The sequence below is a fragment of the Meles meles genome, chromosome 21, assembly GCF_922984935.1.
Source record: "Meles meles chromosome 21, mMelMel3.1 paternal haplotype, whole genome shotgun sequence".
NCBI classification, from domain to species: domain Eukaryota; kingdom Metazoa; phylum Chordata; class Mammalia; order Carnivora; family Mustelidae; genus Meles; species Meles meles.
This window is the reverse complement of record NC_060086.1, coordinates 10,198,494-10,220,770: the sequence shown is the minus strand read 5'-3', so window position 1 is coordinate 10,220,770 and position 22,277 is coordinate 10,198,494. Positions and strand designations below refer to the sequence as shown.

The following is a 22,277-nucleotide window of genomic DNA, read 5'->3' as shown; positions in this document are numbered from 1 at the left end:
GCTCCTGGGGTTTGAATCCCAGCTCAGTCCAGAGCTGAGTCTAGACCAATCAGTGGCCTTGGGTAAATGAAAAAAGGTACTCCTTTTGCATAGCTGGGCCCACAAGGGTTGGGCCACATTTCAGCACCTGTGTGCCACTTAGCTGAATGCCACTCTACACAAGTTAGCTTGGGCTTTGTCATTATCTCAGGTCAGGTCCCTAAAAGAGCCTGAGGTGGGGGAGCAAATGGTCTACTATGGCAGTGTTCTTAGGAGAAAGGATTGAGGGGAGCTGGGTAGGGCAGGACATGGAGAGCTCTGAAGTCAAAATTGTATTACAGAGTCGATATCACTGTGAGGCAGTCACTGGCATTTTGTACCCCATAAGTGTGTCATAGACTGCCCTCCTGCCCTCAGGAGGCACGAACTCCTAGGTGAAGTGGATTCAGTTTGGCCAAGGGTGATTCTTCAGAGAGAGGGTAGCTGTGAGCTCATAAGAGTGAATACTGCCAGATGGCTAGTGATGATGAACATTTTTTCATGTGTCTGATAACCATTTGTATGTCTTCATTGGAGAAGTGTCTGTTCATGTCTTCTGCCCATTTTTTGACATGATTATCTGTTTTGTGTGTGTTGAGTTTGAGAAGTTCTTTATAGATCCTTTTGTCTGCACTGTCATTTGCAAATATCTTCTCCCATTCTGTGGGTTGCCTCTTTGTTTTGTTGACTGTTTCCTTTGCTGTGCAGAAGCTTTTGATCTTGATGAAGTCCCAAAAGTTCATTTTCCCTTTTGTTTCCTTTGCCTTTGGAGACATATCTTGGAAGAAGTTGCTGTGGCTGATATCGAAGAGGTTACTGCCTATGTTCTCCCCTAGGATTCTGATGGATTCCAGTCTCACGTTGAGGTCTTTTATCCATTTCAAGTTTATCTTTGTGTATGGTGTAAGAGAGTGGTCGAGTTTCATTCTTCTACATATAGCTGTCCAATTTTCCCAGCACCATGTATTGAAGAGACTGTCTTTTTTCCACTGTATATATTTTTTCCTGCTTTGTCGAAGACTAGCCATCAGGGAGATTCAAATTAAAACCACATTGAGAGGTTAAGAGTCATTTATGGTTTGTCTCCCTCCCAATCCCATCTTGTTTCATTTATTCTTCTCCTATCCCCCTACCCCCCCATGTTGCTTCTCCATGTCCTCGTATCAGGGAGATCATATGATAGTTGTCTTTCTCCGATTGACTTATTTCACTAAGCATGATACGCTCTAGTTCCATCCATGTCATCGCAAATGGCATGATTTCATTTCTTTTGATGGCTGCATAGTATTCCATTGTGTATATATACCACATCTTCTTTATCCATTTGACCTGTACCCCTGGGGATAAAAATACATTATATGTTTATTAAAAAAAAAATTTGGAAGGGGAGGCGAACCATAAGAGACTATGTACTCTGAAAAACAACCTGAGGGTTTTGAAGGGTCAGGGGTGGGAGGTTGGGGGAACAGGTGGTGGGTAATGGGGAGGGCACGTTTTGCATGGAGCACTGGGTGTTGTGCAAAAAGAATGAATACTGTTACGCTGAAAAAATAAATAAAATGGAAGAAAAAAAAAACCACATTGAGATACCAATTTACACCAGTTAGAATGGCCAAAATTAGCAAGACAGGAAACAATGTGTGTTGGAGAGGATGTGGAGAAAGGGGAACCCTCTTACATTGTTGGTGGGAATGCAAGTTGGTGCAGCCACATTGGAGAACAATGTGGAGATTCCTTAAGAAATTAAAAATAGAGCTTCCCTATGACCCTGCAATTGCGCTACTGGTTATTTACCCCAAAGATAAAGATGTAGTGAAAAGAAGAGCCATCTGTACCCCAATGTTTATAGCAGCAATGGCCACGGTCGCCAAACTGTGGAAAGAACCAAGATGCCCTTCAATAGGTGAATGGATAAGGAAGATGTGGTCCATATACACAAAGGAGTATTATGCCTCCATCAGAAAGGATGAATACTCAACTTTTGTAGCAACATGGACGGGACTGGAAGAGATTATGCTGAGTGAAACAAGCCAAGCAGAAAGAGTCAATTGTCTTATGGTTTCACTTATTTGTGGAGCATAACAAATAACATGGAGGACATGGGGAGATGGAGAGGAGAAGGGAGTTGTGGGAAATTGGGAGGGGAGATGAACCATGAGAGACTATGGACTCTGAAAGACAACCTGAGCGTTTTGAAAGGGTAGGGGGTGGGAGTTTGGGGGAACCAGGTGGTGGGTAATAGAGAGGGCACGTATTGCATGGAGCACTAGGCGTGGTGCATAAACAATGAATTCTGTTACTGAAAAGAAATTTTAAAAAAGTGAATATTGCCAGCAACTGGGGGATGAGTATGCTGCCCAGCGACAGGAGTCTGGTACCCTCCTCCTCTATAGACATTTTTATGGGGAACCTGGAGTTAATTAGTTAACACCTTCCTGCCTTGGTACTTAGTGCCTCAGATTGTGTAAAATAGGGGCAGAATACCAGTGCCTGTCTGACATGATGATGAAACAAGATGATGTGTGTGAAGTGTTTGGGACACAGACCATGGAGCATGTAGTGAGCGCATAATCACTGTTGGCTATTATTCTCATAGCTGTATTATCCTCAGTCCTTTGGAGACCATGTTCATTTGGACATTTGGGCTCCATCCCTGTCAAGTCCAGCTTCAATCTGCCATTTGAGAAAGTAATTGTAGACATCTTTCCCAGAAGTTTAACTATGAGGATATTAATGTCTCAGCTGGTATTGTCCAGGAATTTTCCAAAGAACAATATAAACATCCCAACAAAGTGCCTTTGTCAGATGATAATCAATATGCGAAACTCACTGAGATGGAGTGGGGTTTCAGCAGGGGCACCCTCATGCCATAGCACCCAGACCCAACAAGAAGTGATGGACTTGACCTCAAAGGGACTTGACCTTGCCCTACCTTACTATCCAAGCTGGAGCAAGAAGGGCTCTCCTTGTCACCACAACCACCACCCCTTCTGCCCCACAAGAGCTCTGGCAATGAGAAGCCTCCACACTTCAAACTCCTGGGTTACTCCAATGGACTCCAGTTTATAACAGCCTTCCCTGCTTCCCCTTTTCTCCGGAGAAGGAATACCTCCCTTTTGTTCTTCAGACTTGGCTAGGGTTGCCGCAGCTTGTTTGTTCTGGATTGCAGTTCTCATTTCTTCCTGATTAACTTCCTCTATGCTATTAAAACAACTGGCAGGTTTTAGTTTTAGGGTTAACAGTCATCACAACTAGGAGTGGGCAGTCTTGGGGCCTGGGATGCACTGCAGTAATAGCTCCATGTTCTGATGGCATCTCTCCAGGGCTGTCTTAGAATTGCTTTTCTGGTACTAGAGTTCTGCCTAGTGTGTCTGGTCATCTCCAGGCTGTACGGTGTCCAGGATACATGAAGAGCTCGGATGAGAGCTGCTTAAATCTTTGAGGGTCAAAGACAGGCAGGACCAGAGAAAAGTCAAGTCAAAATTAGCTCATTCAGGGGTTTGTTTCCTCTCCTGTGACAGACTGACTTCTGAAGAGTAGGCGACTGTCCACGGGACTGGAAGGACCTGTAGGATGTGTGAACTTCCATATTCACTCTGTAGTCCAAGAATTGTCTTTTCCGTGGAATCTTGTTTGAATGCAAATCCTTGTTTGTAAATGTAGTACTGTAAGTCTATACGTAAGTATATAGGATTCTATCACCTATTTACCTGTCTCTATCTCTTTATCATTGAATCATATTTACCTATTTATCTGCCTGTCATATATATCCATCTCTATCAATCTATCTATCATCATCATCAATCATTATTGTACATATCTAGAAAGCAGAAATCCCTTGGAGTCCCAGGCATTCCAGGCCCAATTGTTTGAGTCTCTCCAACCCAGACATGTGACGAGAGCCTTCAGGATGACCCAGCCCCAGTCTGTCTGAAAGCACATGACACTCCAAGCAAGGGCTGGCCAGCTGAGTCCAGTCCTTTATTTCATGGGTAAAAGAAAAAATTATATAGTCCTTTTCAGTGGTCTGTCATGCTTCATTAAATCATTGCAATACCGCACCTTCACTTCAGTGGATTCAGATGTATAGGACCCAGAAGAGAGGTGACTACTAGGGGAAACCGGAGGGAGACATCACCGTTCAGTTCCTGTGAATCATGGAGGCAACAGTGGGTTTGTGGATGAGCTCAGAGAATGGAGTGTTGTTGTCTAAGCAGGGGTGGTTCTTGGAGTTCCATGGATCAGGATAAAAGGGAAGAAGGGAGAGGACGGACTTTATTGAGCACTTGTCACAAGCTGGACCTTCATGACACCAAGGCTTTGTGGCCCTAGCATGCCTCCCAGTAGGGCAACATTGTGACTGTAGATAGGGGTAGCCTGTTTTGACAAGCACTGCTGTCTCCCCTTCTGGTGTGTAGTCTCGACCCCATGAACAGGGCCGGCCTGGGAAGCCAGAAGGATATTGTGGGCATGTCGGTGTGTGACTGCAGCTGAGTCATAGGAGAAAAATATGCCTCCACCTTGTCCTTCTTGGTCACTTGACTGTTGCAAGTCTGCTGCTATGTCAAGAGGACAGTCAAGCGGCCACATGGTACACACCTGAGACCTCCTGCCAGAGTTGGTGCTGACATTACAGGCCCTCAAGTGAGCTACCTGTGAGGTAGCTTCCAGCTCAGTCCAGCCTGCAGAGGATGGCAGTGCCAGCCAATAGCTTGGTCACAGCCTCATGAGAGACACTGGTCAGAACCACTCATCTGAGTCACTTCCAACTCCTCACCCACAGATTCTGAGATAATAAAATCATTATTTTATGCCACTATGTTCTATGGTAATTGATTACAGAGTAGTAACTAATACAGAGACCGAGGAGCTGGGATGTCTTGGATGCCACAGCAGAGAACTCAGCAGGGCGTCCAGGGGTTGACTGTCTGCTGGGCTTGTTGGGCAGAGAGGGAGATGGTAGTGGTGGTGGTGTGTTTGTGTCCAGAGGTGTTTATGTTGAGGGGTGCGTGTGTGTGTCTTTTGTGTACATGGGAGTGTTTGTTTCGATGTGTTTGTGTTTACAGGGGAGTGTGTGTGTACAGAAGTTGTGTGTGTTTCTGTGTACAGTTTATGTGTATATGGGGGCATATATGTGTATACAGGGGTTTGGGTACAAGGGAGTGTGTGAGAATGGGTATGCATACACATAGGCATAGGTAAAGAGGTAGGGTCCCAACATTTGTTCTACTGGGAAGCTGAAGAATAATGCCACACTAGCCTGTGCTGGTTGAGGGACAGACTCTGCCTGGATCCAAAGCCAGCTGTGCCAAAAAGAGCTAGGGGATCTAGTTATTTAAACCTAAGGGTCAGTTTCCCCACCTGTGATGCAGGGATGATAATAGCGGGCCTGCACATGCCAGTCACAGAGGGCTAGAGAACACACAGCAGTGACTGTGCACTCTCATCAAAGTTTGGGGGGCATTGAGACTGGTCCTGGGTATCAGTGAGAAGGGCCCAGGTCAGCAAGGGCAACTCCCAGTCCTCATGGAGCCATGGACACAGCCACAGACCATCAAGGAACCCTCTGTAGAACCAGGGCAGAGGCCAGGTGTCACCTGTAAAGTCCAGGGCAGAGAGAAGTTCTGAGTCCCACTTTCCCAGCTCAGAAGAAGTCACACCCCCAAACATCCTGAGCTCATTCTGGGAGGAGCAGGGAAAGGGAAATGATGGGGGTAGTGGGGAGAATCAGAAAGACTGAACTCAGAGAAGATCATTACCTAAGTGAGACCAAGAAGTTCTTTATGGTAACAAGAAATCCTTCCTCCACAATGTCACCCCAAGAAGGGTCTCATGGGGATGATGATGTCAGTGACGAAAAACCAAAGAGCTACATTTTCTTTGGACATCTATGTATTTTCAAAAGCAGTATGTCTCCCATTTCTGCAGTTGGAACCATATCACTGTTGATTGAATAACAAAGATGAAATGGAAGACTCAGAGAGCTGGAAAGATCTCACTGTTGAAGTCAAAGGCTTTAATTTTACAGATTTCTCATTTAATCTTTCTAATAACCCTTTGAAGAAACTGAGGCACAGAGAGCTTTAGTGACTTGCTTATAGTGAGAGAGTAGAAAAGTCGGAGCCCTCTGACCTGTGGCCTCCCTCATTATGGTGAGCTGCTTCCAGACAATTTCATTAGTCCCAGTCCTGGGCTGGAGCCCACTGGCCCCCAAAGGACAGAGATGGCCTTGTGGCTAATGCTGACCCCACAGCTGTCCTCTTAGAGCCTACGCAGTGCTGAGCACACAGTGTTCTTCACTTCAGCAAAATATCATGGCTGTCTGTGAGACACATCTTGGAAACAGCCCGTGGACTCCACCAGTACCTCTATTGTTTTGTCCCTTGGGCACTTCCTAACACCTGCTATCCGAGGTTCATCTGAACCTCAAAAATGCCTAGAGGTCAGCAGGAAGCTTTTTGCTCTGGTTTTTATTTAGATCCACAATCATTTCCTAGTTACCACTCTGGATCAGGTCCAAATGTGCCCTGTAGGCAGGGCAAAGTCCAGACCTATGGCTAGACTCATTAGATTCAATATGGTGGAAGGTCAACTGCGGTGGTTTGAGAGCACAGAGGAGTGCTGGTCTCCCGAGGGGGTTGGGAGCTGATACTTTGTCTGAGGCTTCTAAAATTTATCTTTAAGAACAAATGTATAGATGTGCATGCTTTAGAAAGTTGAACCAGTACTATAGTGGTTATAACAAAGGTAGTGACACCTTTGCCCCCCTTGATCTCTTTCTTAGTTTTCTCCCTCATCTTGGCAGAGGCCATCCCCTTGTAGCTTTCAGATGAATGATGCAGAGGAATAAATTTTTCTTAAGAATGTGTGCGTCTGAAAATATCTCTGCTCTACACTCTTACTTGATGGATGATTTGAGCATAGACTTCCAGGTGCTAGAATTTTCTCTGTGAACTTGAAGGCCTAGAGACTTGTCTCTAGTATCACTGGTGAGAAGATTAGTACCCTTCTGGTTTTGGATTCCTTGTACGGGACCTGCGCCTTGCTCCCTCACTTTCTTTGCAAGCATTTGGGATCTTCTTTTTTTCCCTGGTGTTCTGAAAGTTGATTACAGTGTGCCTTCGTGGATCTGCTATTATCCATTATGCTAGGCAGAGGTGTCCAAGAGGCCTTTCTGCAATGAGGCAAATGTTCTGTATCTGTGTTGTCCAACATGGTTGCCTCCAGCAACATGAAGCTACTGTGCCCTTGAAATGTGGCTGGTGTGGCTGAGGAACTGCATTTCTGATTTGATCTATTTTTAATAAATCTAAGTCCAAGTGTAACTTGCCACACGTGTCCAGGGACTGTTGGCCTTTCATTCTGGAGACTTGCTCTTCGGTCCTGGGAAATTTTCTTGAATTATTTCTTTCATTTTTTCCTTTCTTTGTTCAGAAACTCCTATGGTCAGATAATGGGACTCCTTGAATTATTCTCTAGTTTTCCTACATTTTCCCTACCATTTTTTGGAGTGAATTACTCACATAAAATTAACCTAGTGAACATGTCTTTATTTAAAGTTTTGATCTGTTATGCTTCATCTATTTTTTTTTCTGATTAACTTATTTTTATTTATTTATTCTTTTTAGTTCCAGATAAAGAGGTCAGTTATTGGGAGGGGGCTTATGGACATTGGGGAGGGTATGTGCTATGGAGAGTGCTGTGAAGTGTGTAAACCTGGCGATTCACAGACCTGTACCCCTGGGGATAAAAATACATTATATGTTTATAAAAAAAATAAAATTAAAAAAAAAACACACAAACAAAGCAAAAAAAAAAAGAGGTCAGTTATTCATCAGTTGCATATAATACCCACTGCTGATTACATCAAGTGACTTCCTTAATGCCCATCACCCAGTTACCCCATCCTGGACCCACCTCCCCTCCAGCAACCTCAGTTGGTTTCCTATGGTTAAGAGTCTCTTATGGTTTGTCTCCCTTCCTGATTTTGTCTTACTTTCCCCTATGATCCTCTGTTTTGTTTCATAAATTCTACATATGAATGAAATGGTATGAAAATCCCCTTTCTCTGATGGACTTATTTGCTTAGCATAACACCCTCTAGTTCCATGAAAGCTCAGATGTCCATCAACAGATGAATGGATAAAGAAGAAGTGGTATATATACACAATGGAATATTACCCAGCCACCAAAAAGGATGGAATCTTACCATTTCCCTCCTTGATTTCTTTGCATTAATATTGATTTTTTAAAACAATGTGTTCAAATCAATTGTGTTATTTGTATGATTACTGATAATTTGGCAATTTTGCCCGTAAGTGGAACGTGTCACTCTCTTCTCTGGTCCTAGTCCTGCCTGGATGTCCGATTGAATTTTCTCAAACACTGTGTTGGTAAGGAGAGAATGAGTTGTCCTTTCTCCTGCTGTTTGGTGCTTTTGGAGTTTAAGTTTTCTTGACCCAAAAGGCCCTCCACATAGGGATCTGTTTAGAGACAAATTCTACCCACTAGGAAAGGAGGACAAATGGATTCTCATCCTAGAGTTTCTTTAGATCCTACAGAGGTGGGGAAAAGTGAGGTGTGGTTGTCCTGCTCTCTGCCCTGTGCATACACAGCTGGACAGATACTGCAGGCTCCAATTAGAATCCAGGAAATGAGGTTTCTAAACACTTATGTCCTCAGTGGCTCCTCACTCATCAGGTGGGGGAAAAAGGAGCCATTTACACATAATCGATAAGAAGGAAAAAGGTCAATAGTCCACACCCAGTGAACTCTCACCTTTTTACTTAGGTTTCATTTAAAACTTGAACTCATGTCTCCTCCTCCTGCTAAAAGAAATGGCATTGCATCATTTGGGGTTACTCTATAACTCTTGTCCTCTCTCAGCCACCAGTTGAACTGTTTCTGAGTTCATATCCAATGAACGTTTCTAAAGGCCTGTGAGGGTCAGGTATCTGGCTGGGCAAAGTCAACAGATATGCCAAATACCATTACTTTATAGCAGGTTTTGATTTATAGCTCGATAGTTGTGTGGTTATTTGTTTAGTGTCTCTCATCCCTTTAGAGTGTCAAGTTCATATTGACTTAGTCCATGGACTAAATGCAGCAGGTATAGAACCCAAGCAATCCTGAATGGCAGTGGGAGAGGGGCCTACCTCCTCCAATGGCAGGAATGTCCACAGACCTGTCACTTACCTCACCACTGCCACACCAACCACAAGGCCCAAGCACCAATACTTAGATACCACCTGTTTATCCAGAATTGGCAAGATCAAGTTTGGCCTTACTGAAAAGAATGGGAGCTTGACAGCTTAGGAACAGACACATGATCTTGCTTTCATTTTTGTCCACTTGAGATTATGACCTGTGAAATTTGAATGTAATGCACACATCATTCCAGAACAACACTGGCTCCCCGACCATGAGCAGTTCTCTTGGCCAGTAGAAATCAGGCCCTGCTTCTGAGAAGAGGTGCCATATGGGCTCATGATACAAAGGGATGGGACTATTAGACAGCCAGGGCTCATTGCACCACTGACGTTCTGACAACCTGTCCATCACACTGATATATGAGCCTAAGTATTCCTTGAATGGTAGTTGAGATTCAATTTTGACCAATCTCTAGGAAGACTGAGAAAGCAGATGAATCTTTCACTGTTGAGGAGGATGTATAGTTTCTTTTCTTTGGCTGTACCTTAACTATCTGTTAGATTCTTCTATTTTCACCCGGAATCATATATGTGTCTTAGTTATATTTCTGCCCCACACATTAGAGCAGAGAATGGAAAGTACATGATGAATACAGTGCAGGACAGAGTAGATGAGAGCCACGGGGTGTATGGGGTATTCTTCTAACACACAGTGTCCTCCTTCACACCTTCTGTACAACTCTGAGGATGCAAGTTTTCTTATGTCAGGTGTTCCTCTCTGGGGAAGGGTGGGGTGCAAAGCTCAAGCCTCTATTTTCCCTTGCAGACAAGGCCATTTGCACTGCATCAATGCTGGCTGCTTTTCATCCCCCTGGAATAATTAGCCTATCACTGTTGGGATAGATCCAACCACCTGGAGCAGGCAGTGAGGTATCAAAGGCAGGTGGATGCTCAAATTAAACTTAGTTATGAAATCATCATAACTGAGTAATGATTTTGGAGAAGGATAAAACCACATTAGTTTCCACAGAGGCCTGATTTCCACGTAAAATAAGAAAGGCTTGGTATTGGGCGCCTGGGTGGATCAGGGGGTTAAGCAACTACCTTCCACTCAGGTCATGAACTTGGAATCCTGGGATTGAGTCCCACATTGGGCCCCCTGCTCAGCAGGGAATCTGCTTCTTCTGCTGACCTCTCTCCTCTCATGCTCTCTCTCTCATTCTCTCTTTCTCTCTCAAATAAATAAACAAAAACTTAAAAAAATGAAAGACTTTGTGTTTAGGTGAGAGAAGTAAATTGTCTAGATTATCAGATGACAGGAATCTCCCTAGTTAGTGTGTATTCTGTGTACCTCTCTGCTGGGGAGGATAGGGAGGGAGATCCCACCCAAGAATACACTTACTGCCATCTTGACTAGCTTGTGTCTTCTCTGCTGAGATAAGGCGGAATTCTTTGTTCTGGAAGACCCCCAAAGAAGCTGCTGTGTGGGTCGCCATGGGGTTAGGGACAAAATTTTAACCAGTTTGCTGGTGCAGCCTAGGTCACCCTATTTCCTGGAGTGACCCTTATCGGGGAAAGGGAAGCACTGAATACTGATATTTCAGAGCATAGACTTTTCAGTCTCTCTTCATGATTACTTATTTACAATATGTTCTTGTTATCAGTGGCTGTTGGAAACTCAGTGCAGTCAGTGAGTCTCAGTTTCTGTATCTGTAAACAGGGATAATAGCATGACCTCATGGAATGATGCCCAGCGAAGGTACCAAAAGGGGGCAGAAATATTTCAGAATTCCTGGGACTCTCTCTCCTACTTTATCTGGGGATCATCTTCCAGCTTCCTATGTCTGTCCATTGTTGCTATTCAAGATTGCAGTCAGTTATTTCATAATTTTTAAAAGATCTTATTTGAGAGAGAGGGAGAGAGAGAGCACTAGAATGGGTAGGCAGAGCAGCAGACAGAGGGAGAGAGAGAAGCAGACTCCCTGTTAAGCAGGGAACCTGATGTGGGGTTCGATTCCAGGACCCCAGGACCATAACCTGAGCCAAAGGTAGATGCTTATCCACCCAACTCACCCAGGAGCCATTAATTATCTATTTGTAGGGCTTCATTGTCCTGTGGATTTATATGGATGCCACATAATCCACAGTTTCTCAGGCCTTGTAGACGAAGTACATGGGTCAGACCTATGATAATGAGCTGGTATAATTTCCAGACTATGTTCTCAGATCTTTCTCATTAGGAACGTCGCCTGGTCACCGAAGACCCACAAGGAAAGGACACAGAGAGCCCAGAAATTTCACCTCTACCAACTCAACTCCACTAAACTTTCTGGTTGTCCCCTGAACCTATAGTGCTTTGAGGGGGACTAGGTTCATAATGTTGATGAGTACAGAGACTGTGCCCTTGAGAAGCTCTCTGTAAGTTAATAGATGTCCAGGGCCTGGAAGGTAGAAAAGGTAATAATAGAACTTGGACTGGGGGGACATAAATTTCCCAGAGGATGAAGTGGTTATATCTGTTCAAGGATGTTGAGGAGGAACTACTCTAACAAAGGGGATTCTGCTGGAGCTGGGTTTAAAGGTGAGGAGTATCTTTGTGGGAGTGTAGGGGCATTTCTAGGCACAGAGAACTACATCAGTAAAGATATGTAGATCTATCCATTCTTGTTTGCAGAGTTTCAAGTATTTAGAGGTGCAGGGAGCCATGCTGACAAGGACAGGTTAGAGATTTAAGGACAGTGACTTTATTGTTTTTTAAATTTTTTTCGAAGATTTGCTTTATTTCTTTGACACAGACACAGCGAGAGAGGGAATACAAGCAGGGGGAGTAGGAGAGGTAGAAGCAGGCTTCCTGAGGAGCAAGGAGCCAGATACAGGGCTCGATCCCAGGACTCCAGGATCATGACCTGAGCTGAAGGCAGATGCTTAACGACTGAACAGGACAGTGACTTTAATGAGTTTCTGTAACCTTTGAGATTACTAGTAACAGTGAGTTGTTTATTGATTTCCCACAGAGTATGAACTCAGCGAAAGTCAATCTGGGTGTGTTCAGGTTGCTTTGTCATCACTCAGGGCTGGGGAGCACCTATGGGTGGAGCTCGGGTGGCCCTGCCACTGGCTGTTGCTCCAGCCCCACCCCCTTTTCAATATATACATTCCAGCCCCACTGAGTCATCACTGGTGAGAAGGGAAGCTCTGCACCGACAGGCCAGCAAGGACTAGCACACACTGCTGAACAGAAGTAGAGAGAATTCGCAGAGGAAAAGTGGCCATGGACCTGATCCCAAGCTTTTCCATGGAAACCTGGCTTCTCCTGGCTACCAGCCTGGTCCTCCTCTATCTGTGAGTAACTGTCCAGGCTCATTGCCTCTGGAACTCTGGACTTGGGTTGCTAATTAGCATCTACCCCATTTTCCTTGTCTGCTTTGAGGATCAAGAGTTAACAAAGGGGAAGTTGCTTAAGTGGACACCTCAAACATGCTAGGAACAGGTAAGGGGTTATTATTGGCCTCCAGATTGAAGAAGGAGTGTCCCCCTCACCCCAACTCCAATTGCTGTAGCCAGAAGGTAGAGTGACATTATTTGTTCCTAGGGATGAGCTTCTGTTTGACTACCAGCTGGGACCTAGACTAATCAACCGTAAGTGCGCAGAGGCGGAGTAAAATCACCAGGTCTGGTGCTCTGGGGTCCTCACCCCCTTCCCAAGCTGTAGGGATTCTGGAGACTGAGGGAGTGGCTGGAGTCTTTCTCTCATTACCTTCACCTTCTCCTCTCTGTCCCGTAGAGGGAGTATGTAGAAGGATTGGGCCTGTGTCATTTAGGTGGTTCCTGCTCCCCTCCCTCCACTACCAAGCATGATATACACAAAGCACCTTTTCACCCAGACTTCGAGGGGGGCTGGAAATGTCTCACCTTCCTCTCCCGACTGGGCTCTTCCCTCTTTTCTGCCCTTCTCCTGGCTATAGCCTCCTCCCCCCATAATATACGTAGTATATAATATATACATAATATACACCTAAATGAGCATATTTAGAGGTGAGGAGACATGACATATTTCTTAAAATTTCTAGTTTCTGGGATAGTTTGCATCAGTATGGAGATTTCTTTACCCATGGTATGAAATCTGCCAGCAGACACAATGACAGAGCCCTGAAAGTCAATTTGGATTTTAAATTGTTTTTGCCTTTATGTTATAGTACAGTAGGAATAATCAAACCATGTAGCAGAGGACTTCCTTTTGGTGGTGGGATTTCCGGCATCATAGAACAGGTTGGGAAATGACTTAGTTTCACAGTAGGGGTAGGGACAGACCGTTGATGTCATATTTGACCTCTGTCTCAATTTCACTTTCTTTTTTTTTTTTTAAAGATTTTATTCATTTATTTGAAAGACAGAAATTACAAGTAGGCAGAGAGAGAGAGGAGGAAGCAGGCTCCCTGCTGAGCAGAGAGCCCGATGCGGGGCTCGATCCCAGGACTCTGGGATCATGACCTGAGCCAAAGGCAGAGGCTTTAACCCACTGAGCCACCCAGGCGCCCCTCAATTTCACTTTCTTTAAGTGTAGGAAATCATGAGGATATGAACACAGAATATGGAAACCTCATTTTCATTTCCTGAGAGAAGGTTAGGAATTTCAGGTATTGTGGCAACACATATTCTGTGTGATAACATTTGGCGGGGTGGGGTGGGGAGTGGGTGGGTGGAGAGAGAAAGAAGACTAGAAGATATATTTGAGCAAATCATAGATGAGAATTTCCCTTATCTGTGGAATGAAACAGTAATTCATGTCCTAGAGGCAGAGAGGACCCTCCCAAGATCAAGGAGAATAGACTGATTCCCCAGGCATGTAATAGTAAAACTTATAAATCTTAAAACCAAGGAAACCATCTTAAAGGCTGTTAGGGGGAAGAGATTCCTTACATACAGAGGGAGGAACATCGGAATAATGTCAGGCTTGTTCACAGAGACCTGGAAACCCAGAAAGGGCTGGCAAGACACATTCAGCATACTAAATGAGAAGAACATGGAGCCAAGAATGCTTTATCTGGCAAGGCTGTCATTTAGAATGATGGAAAGTTAAAAAGTTTCCAAGAACAGCAAAAACTGAAAGAATATGTGACTACCTAGCCCGCCCTGCAAGAAATATTCAGGGGGGTTCTATAAAAGTGTGATATAAAATAGAAATTTATGGAGACAATCTATAGAAATAAGGACTTCACAGGAAACATGATGACAATAAAATCATATCTTTCAATAATCACTCAATGTGAACAGCCTAAATGCTCCCATAAAATGGCACAGGGTTGCAGATTTGATAATAAGACAGGACCCATCCATATGTTGTCTACAAGAGACTCTCAAAAAGTCTCCATGATAAAAGACTCTACAAAAGTCTCTAAAGAACCTGAAGATACTTCCAGACTGAAGGTGAAGGGATGAAGAACCATTTTTCATTCCAACGGACCTCAGAAGAAAGCTGGAGTAGCAATTCTCATATCACACAAATTAGATTTTAAGCTAAAGACTGTGGTTAGAGATACAGAAGGACATTATATCATTCTTTTTTTTTTTTTTTTTTTTTCTCATTTTATTTATTTTTTCAGCGTAACAGTATTCATTCTTTTTGCACAACACCCAGTGCTCCATGCAAAACGTGCCCTCTCCATTACCCACCACCTGTTCCCCCAACCTCCCACCCCTGACCCTTCAAAACCCTCAGGTTGCCCCAACCTCCCACCCCTGACCCTTCAAAACCCTCAGGTTGTTTTTCAGAGTCCATAGTCTCTTATGGTTCGCTTCCCCTCCCCAATGTCCATAGCCCGCTCCCCCTCCCCCAATCCCACCTCCCCGCAGCAACCCCCAGTTTGTTTTGTGAGATTAAGAGTCATTTATGGTTTGTCTCCCTCCCAATCCCATCTTGTTTCATTTATTCTTCTCCTATCTCCTACCCCCCCATGTTGCTTCTCCATGTCCTCATATCAGGGAGATCATATGATAGTTGTCTTTCTCCGATTGACTTATTTCACTAAGCATGATACGCTCTAGTTCCATCCACATCGTCGCAAATGGCAAGAAGAAACATTATATCATTCTTAAAGGGTCTGTCCAACCAGGAGATCTAACAACTGTAAATATCTATGCCCTCTACATGGGAGCAGCCGACTACATAAGCCAACTGTTAACCAATGTAAAGAGACATATTGAAAATAACACGTTAATAGTAGGAGATCTCAACACTCCACTCTCAGCAAGAGACAGATCACCTAAGCAGAAAATCAACAAAGAAACTGGAGTTTTGAATGACACACTGGACCAGATGGACCTCATAGATATACACAGAACATTCCACCCTACAAGAACAGAATACTCATTCTTCTCGAGCGCACATGGAACTTTCTCCAGAATAGACCACATACTGGGTCATGAATCAGGGCTCAACTGATACCAAAAGATTGAGATTTTCCCCTGCATATTCACAGACCACAGTACTTTGAATCTGGAACTCCATCACAAGAAAAAGTTTGGAAGAAATTAAAACACTGGGAAGCCAAAGACCTCCTGCTCAAGAATGTTTGGGTCAACCAGGAAATCAAAGAGGAACTTAAACAATTCATGGAAACCAATGAGAATGAAAACACTCCAGTTCAAAACCTATGGGATACAGCTAAGGCGGTCCTAAGGGGGAAATACATAGCCAGCCAAACCTCACTCCAAAAAATCGGAAAAATCCCAAATACAAAAACTATCTTTACACCTTAAAGAACTGGTGAATCAACAACAAATTCAGCCTGACCCAGGCACAGGAGGGAAATAATTAAGATTAGGACAGAGGTCAATGGGTTAGAAAACAGACATACAGTAAGAATAATTGATATAGTTTAATTTCATTCTATTTAATAATAGGTTTTCTACTGAGATAAGACTATTTCCAACATGTTCTTTCTGAACAATACAACAGAGTTGTTTGTTCAGCTTTTGGGACTATAAAGGTACATATCTAACCTCAGCCTTCTAGAGTAATGTTGGCATTATGAGTTTGGTGTGCCCATACATACTTCTATAGCCTAGATTGTATATTTTTTAAATAACATGGACCCAGCATATTATTTTAACCTCTCTGCACAGGTGAGGAGTGAGACTGTGATCCATGTGAGAAGCATCCAGGTAGGACTCTGGGATGGAGTAGGAGAATATTCCTCCTTCAGAACAGACCTCTGAAAGATACTCCTGGATCCTGGTCCTACAGAACGTTGTCATGGGACTTCAGGGTTAACATCTCATCTGCTAGGAGCCAAGGGACAGGGCCACTATATAAGTCACACCGTGTAAAGTCTGTCTGGCAGTGGGGCCGTCACTGGATACTGTTACCACAGGCAAACAACCCTGTAGATTTAGAAGACACTGGTGTGACCAGGTGTTATTGCCTGTGGACAGTACCTTCTGCATGCCAGTATAATGTAAAGGCAAGAAAAATGAGTGACTTTATTTTAACTCCCTCATTTGTACCAAACGCAACATGACTCTACCAAGAAGAGGGAAATTGGAAACCATCAGAAAAAATTACCCAGCCCACACTCTGCTCCTTCATATGGAGCCATGTGAGTTTAGACACTAGACCAGATCTTTCCTTGGGTCACATCATTCACTTGCTTGGCCTCACTTGGGAGTTCATGGAGCATGTTGAGTGTTCAGAAACAGGAATTGATAAGTTGTGGTGATGAGGCAAGGAAGGAATGGAGGTGGGATGAGGCCACCCCAGCTTTTGGCCTTTGGTTTTCCTGTGTCCAACTGTTCTGGAGGAAGGATCTGAACACCCAACTGTTCCTGGCTGAGGTGCTTCTGCTTGTCCCTCAAACCCAACTCCTTTCATGCAATTTTGGGGGATTATTTGATTATATAATATAAGATTTTCTGGATTTGTGCAGAGTATCTGGAACATGTAGTGCCTTAAAGGTTAGCCTCCAGAGAAGAGGAGACAAGGTCTTTTAAAAAAAAATTTTATTTATTTGACAGAGATCACGAGTAGGCAGAGACACAGAGAGAGAGGGAGGAGGAAGCAGGCTCCCCGCTGACAGAGACCCCGATGTGGGGCTCGATTCCAGGACCCTGGGATTATGACCTGAGCCGAAGGCATAGGCTTTAACCCACTGAGTCACCCAGGAGACAAGGTCTTAATTCTAATCTTGGAATATGTTATCATTACTCATTTTATGTTGCATAACATGATTCTGCTGTCAATTAGAGGTATCTGGACTTTGGAAGGCCCCTTATCAGTCAGCTGAAAACACCTACAGGGCTTGTTGAGCCATTTCTTCATAAAATTCTTTTGTTACACTTTCCTAATTTGCTTCTATGGGTTTAGCCTCGGAGGCCTAGTAAGTTATGATTAAAATGGTTTCTGGCAGCTTCTTCCCTCAACCTGTCTTCTTCCTCCACTCTGCCGTCTCTCAGCAATACCTAAGTGGAAGTCTTGCAAGGATCCAGAATCCTAATTGTGGGATTCCATGCATGACCCATGAAAGATGATTGTAGATAAGCCTTCCATAGGGAGCACCATCTGTAATGGGTTTCTGAGACAGCTGATGCACAGAGTCAGTAAATGAACTGCTTTGTGAGTGATCATCTCAGAAAACAAAGAGTGTACATGTTGATACACTGGTTGAAGGACCAGATGTCATGAGGGGAAGAATGGTTTGGAAACATATATTTTTTTTTATCATTTTTTATATGGTATTATTTAGGGCACATATGCATTCTCTGCAGCTCAAGAGAACCAGAGTGCCTGACAACAGAGACTTGGGTGGAGATGAAAGCATCTCACTTTTCAATGAGCCCATTGGAGGCTTGGACACAGTTTTCATTGTACAGAAATGAGAAAACTGTTGTTGTTCAAGGTGTCTCAATGAAGATAGATTTAAGAAGGACTAGATCTCACACAGTGATAGGTCCTACAAGGAAGGGAAAACACAAAAGTCTCTGAGCAGACTGCAACACATTTTCATGGTATATTCTCACAAACCCTCTATTATTGAGTGGAATAACAATAATAATAATAATAATAATAATAATAATATCATTGGAACAGAAAGAAATTTTTCTTCTCCCTAGAGAAAGTTATGGATGAGTCGTTTACTAAGGAGGCATGAGTGAATTTTCTGGAGGAAATCAGCATGAGTCTTGAAAGAGCACTCAAGTGTGGAAACACTTATCAAGTCTTCACTTTAGGATTGGGACCGTGAAGATTTCAGCTGCTCTTATCCATTCATCATTATGTTTTGTGGGGCTCACAGTGGAGGTGGATGATGATGAGGAGATGATGAGTCAATGTAATTATTGCCATTGAAATGGCTCTTATTTCTTGCCTATATGTTACCTTCCTCCCTTGCCTGCCCAGTTCTGTGTTAGTTACTGGCCAGCCTCAGAGCTTATTCCACCATTCCTGTGACCTGGATTTCTCTTTCATTTCATAGATATGGGACCTCCACACATGGACTTTTTAAGAAGCTGGGAATTCCTGGCCCCAAACCTCTGCCTTTTGTGGGAACTGCTTTGGCCTACCGTAAGGTGAGTGTTGCTTGAGCTCCCTCTTTTTCATCTTATATTTGCTAATCCTAGCTTAGTTCCACAGTGAATACTTTCCTCCTCAGGAGAAGTGTTATGTTTCAGACTTCCCAGAGGTGGTGTCACAGGCCCCACCCAGCAAATGGCCAGGTCTACCCCAGGGATCTATTCTCTGCTATTAGTAGCCTCAGAGTTTGCCTCAGTGGGCAGCCCAGCTCTCTGGCTGCTTCAACCCAGGACTTACTGTTCTAGCTTGTGAGCATCGAGAAGAAGCTTTTATTTCTGGTAGGTGCAGATTCCCGGGAAGGCATCACCATACTTGGTATGAGGAGAAAAGTATCAAGGGGGTCCACGCTAGTGGTCCATTAAGCTGTGTATGCTAGAGTCAGACTTTTCTGTTCATCGTACAAGCTCTGGGCCACCTTTTGTTTTGCTGGATAGCTCTGGAACTTCGTTTTATTGGGCAGCCCAAATTCACCTTTGGGGTTGTGCACACACTTGAACTGTCTCAGGAATTGCCAACCCTCCGCAGTTTTTTCCAAACTTTAACTCACCCATTGCTAATGGTGACATCTCTGGGGATTTGAGAGGTTGACCCAGAGCTCTCTGCTTTACTTCTCTACCTTCATTGTGGGTACCTTTTCAGTGAGTTGAGCCGAGAGGGAGTTTTGCCAAGGGGAGATGGTGCTTGTCTATTGACTTCATATTTTAACATTTGATTGAGGTGTGTGTATGCATGTGTTGTTTTTCACACAAAGGTAGAACCGTGCATAAAAAATCACTAGAAAAGAGATGCTTTGACAAAATTTTTAAGAAATTAATGTACTTAATGGGATGTACTAGCAGAAACACAGACTGATGTTGGTGGAGCCATTGTGGCTCATGTAGCTCCTACGCCTCATGTGAGGCCCTGCCCCTGATCAGAAGGTTAGAAGCTCATATCAGAGGGTGAGCTGGCTAAGTCTCATGTGCAGGCTGCTCTCTGTTGTGGAGTTCCTTTCCCCCAGACCTGAGGCTTGTTTCTCAGATTCCTCTTCTCCCCGCTGAGACCCTCAGTGCCCAATATCATCTAATACCTTCCTGGACTTTTTCTCCCTGAAAAAGCACTAATTCCTTTCCACTTTTCTCAGATCAACTCCTTAGTACCAGCACCCCAAGATCCACATTTCTTGGACCCTGTTTTGCATGATTAGAACATCAAAATCCCAACTGAAACTTAGGGACAGGAAGTTTTATTGTTTTTTCTTAAGTGACAAAACTGAAAACTCCTATCAAGGTTCTAATTTGTTCTCCCCCTTGTGGAGTGGTGGCCTTGTCCCCTCTTTCTGTGTGGAACTGGATGAGTGAAAGGTGAGGCTGCCTTATCATTCATTCGCTCATCTCTCACTTTCTCACTCAACAAACATGTTTAGAGTTATGTAAATTTGCTAGACGAAAAGAGGTCACTGGTGTCTTAATTTCCTAGGAATTTTAGTTGTGCTCTTGAGATCAATGAACAGGATGCTGACTGGGAATTCAGAGTGTGCAGGCCACACCAACTTTCCCTCAGCTCTTGTTTTCCCACGTGGCCCTGAGGTAATAATTCAGAGGGTTCTGAGATTTAGAGACAACACGTGCATAAGCCAAACATGCCAGAAATACAGAGGTTCTGTAGCCTTGACAGACAGGGTGAGTTGTTCAGTATCTGCAATACTTGGAGGGGATTCAAGAGGGACTTGAATTTCTCCATTTCAATATCCTCTTGTTTTCTCTCCTTTCCAGTAGACACCTGTGAATAAGAGCTTCCCTCTCACTGCCAGTGAGAGGTAGTAAGGTGCATTTCATGTTGTCTGAGTCATTTTTTTCCCTGTTAGAGGTAGGACCCAGTACATTTAGATTAGTAATATGTTTTGTTTTTTCTTGCAGGGCTTTTCTGTTTTTGACGAGACATGTTTTAGAAAGTATGGAAGAATGTGGGGGTGAGTACTCTGGAAAATTCCATTGGATAGGTTTATTATGATGAAGCCCTCATGTTGTGAACAGTCTCTATTGAGAGCCCTTTGGGAAAAAGCCTGCTATAGTAAAGCTTCTGGAACCTCTGATTCCTGGGATCCCATGTGTCACCAGGTGTGCGGGTCTAAGGTTGAATCAGTCCTGGAGAAGTATATGGGGAGCTTGGCCACTCACAGCCAGTGTTGTACCCCTCCATACCTTCTTATCTTCTGTGGTCATGTCCTCAGAAGCCATAGGACTCTGCTGACTTGCTTTAGCCCATAAGCAATATGGTGGCATAGAAAGAACCCAGATCTCAGAATCACCAGTGGTTCAGCTCCCCTGCCCCATTCCACATTCAGTCCTGGTCAGCTCTGGATGGAGCCAGTCTTATATTGTGGACCTTAGTTCTGCCCTTAGTACATGGTTCTCATGGTTGGCTGTGGATAAGAACCACCTGGGAGATCTTGTTAAAAAGGCAGATTCTTTGTTTCCATCCCCAGAATGCTGAATCTGGAGGATATGGGGTCTGTCCCAAGAATCTGAATTTAACTAGTAGGGGAAGCAATATTGGGACTGGGTGAGACCATACATATAAAGCGTTAGCACAGAGGATCATGGGGGAAGGGAGGAAAAACTGATGGGAAGAAATCAGAGAGGGAACCAAACCATGAGACTCTTGACTCCAGGAAACAAACTGAAGGCTGTGGAAAGGGAGGTGGTTGGAGGGATGGGGTAACTGGATGATGGGCATTAAGGAGGGCACATGATGTGATGAGCACTGGGTATTATATGCAACTAACGTATCATTGAACATTACACCAAAAACTAATGATGTACTATATGTTGGCTAATTGGATTAAAAATAAAAGCTAAGGTAAAAGATATCTCTTTTAAAAAAAAAAGGTTACCCAAAAGCACTGCCCCTTGTCAACTCACATGTTTCTGAAGAAACATGATGGGACAAGGGGAATCATCCAAGAAATATGATCAGGCTGCTGGGAGAGCAGACCTGAGTGCCACCTCAGTAACTGCTTTCACTGCAATAACACTAAATATACCCGACCCCTGCTACAACCTTCTGAGTTTTAGAATACTTTTTGGAGATGGGTATATAGTGGTCTCATCCATTTTTAGATGTGATCACGAAACCATTTGAAAATCCTCTATGATGTCAAGGAAAGACTAGGGGACTTGTGGAAAATCTTTCAGTTTGTTCTAGTAAATGCAAATGTAGTTTGTTCTAGTAAACAGTGGAAAAAAATAAATTTTACTTATTTATGATATAATTAAGCTTAAAGTAAACCTCATTCTGGTGACAGATTCCCATTAACAGGCCAAATTGACAATCAAGTCAGGCTGGATAAGGATGGATCACATATGAAGAAGATGTGGTATTATATACAATGGAATACTCTGCAGCCATCAAAAAACACCCAAGTTTTGCCATTTGCAATGACGTGGATGGAACTAGAGGGCATTATGCTAAGTGAAATAAGTCAACCAGAGAAAGACAATTATCATATGATCTCTCTGATATGAGGAATTTGAGAGGCAAAGTTGGGTGGAGGTCGTGGG

General features: G+C 43.7%; 1 protein-coding gene across 1 annotated transcript in view; it reads left to right on the top strand.

Annotated features, from left to right (window-relative positions):
• Window positions 1-12,341: 12,341 nt before the first annotated feature.
• LOC123933456 (cytochrome P450 3A12-like) overlaps window positions 12,342-22,277 on the top strand; it is a 48,393-nt gene continuing 38,457 nt past the window's right edge. Inside the window, exons 1-3 of the mRNA XM_045992642.1 lie at window positions 12,342-12,509; window positions 18,638-18,731; window positions 20,634-20,686. Coding sequence (XP_045848598.1) covers window positions 12,439-12,509; window positions 18,638-18,731; window positions 20,634-20,686 — 218 coding nt within the window. The 5' untranslated portion in view covers window positions 12,342-12,438. The remainder of the gene's footprint in view (window positions 12,510-18,637; window positions 18,732-20,633; window positions 20,687-22,277) is intronic.